At 46.8% G+C, this 1,253-nt stretch overlaps 1 protein-coding gene across 1 annotated transcript in view; it reads left to right on the top strand.

The window, feature by feature from the left end:
* Positions 1-1,253, top strand: part of LOC102200654 (DNA-directed RNA polymerase II subunit RPB1-like) — a 3,496-nt gene that overhangs the window by 900 nt on the left and 1,343 nt on the right. Inside the window, exon 3 of the mRNA XM_005755123.1 lies at positions 694-1,116. Within this exon, the coding sequence (XP_005755180.1) occupies positions 694-1,116 (423 nt within the window). The remainder of the gene's footprint in view (positions 1-693; positions 1,117-1,253) is intronic.

A 1,253-nucleotide genomic window follows, 5' to 3' on the forward strand; every position in this document is an offset into this window, starting at 1 on the left:
CCAAAGCGCTTTACATATCCAGTCATCCACCCATTCACACACACATTCACACACAATAATAATTTTTTCTGGACATGATCTCATTATTCAGGCTTTAAAGTTCTGAATGCAGAATCATTAAATTCTGTCAGACAATATTTGGAAATGCACAACGCTCTAACAAAGGAGTTGAGTTCGACCCTCGACATCTTTTCCACTCTAAAAGAATCGTTTATATTTCCTGGTCTACGTCCTGTCACAGCTCCAAAACAGTCTTTCAGGTTTGATGTGTATCGGATGTGTTTAATCACCCGTCTGTACCTGTAACGCTGCAGCTGATTCAGGTGAAATTTGTTGGATTTCAGCTTCAATATTAATTTTGAAAAAATGAAAGTGGGTAAACAAGTGGACAGATTTAAATTCCACTCTCCCCTCTCTGCTTTAACTGAGACTCACCGTCCACCGTGAAACACATCCGCCTTCCTCGGCTCACGGCTTTCCTCTTCATTTACTGGTTACCATGGTGATTCTTTTTGGCTTCCCTTTTCTACTCTGCTTATTGAACCAGTGCTCGGCCGTGTGCTGCTCTCTGGGACGGTCCTGGATGTGTCGTGGTGGTTAGGACAGGGGTACAATAATTCTCAGTAGTCCTTAAAGTGATCATTTTAAACTTGTGCTTAAACTGTTTAGTAATTTGAACTCTGTGTTTCTCAGATTACAGGTATCCCTACCCAAGTGGTGGACAGTCTTCTGGATTATCAAACCTTCAATCTGAAGCTTTTCACTCTCCCTTGGTGTCCCTGACGTATGAAGATGCCCCTGAACATTGTGGTTCTCATGCTGGAAGCCAGTCTCCAAGCAGTCCGATAGCTTCCCTTCCAGCTCCGCATTCTGTACCCATGTACGAGCCAAAAAAGTTTGTTGTGACTTACGATTCCAGCTCAGATGAGTCCAGTCCTCCTGAAGTTCAGTCTCCTGGCCCCTGGTTCAGCTCTTTGGGACCTGTGAGGAAACCTCCCAGCGTCTCTGTGAACCCTCGGTCAGCTTTGAGAACCAGTGGACGCCCACATGTGGTGTTTAGGTCCCGTCCGGTCTACGAGGCTTTATTGCCCCCTCGTGGAGTAAGATATGCTGCTGGTAGTGGTGGGAACTCTGCTTCCTACAGATCATCCCCATTCAATCCAGCATTCGCATGGGATGAACAGCTTGCAGCGGGGCCTTCTGCCCTGTTCTACCTGGGAGGGTGGACACCTCGTCACCTCCCGGATGCCAGC

The sequence above is a fragment of the Pundamilia nyererei genome, unplaced genomic scaffold (genome assembly GCF_000239375.1).
Source record: "Pundamilia nyererei isolate P.nyererei 1_Seehausen unplaced genomic scaffold, PunNye1.0 scaffold00993, whole genome shotgun sequence".
Lineage (NCBI taxonomy): Eukaryota > Metazoa > Chordata > Actinopteri > Cichliformes > Cichlidae > Pundamilia > Pundamilia nyererei.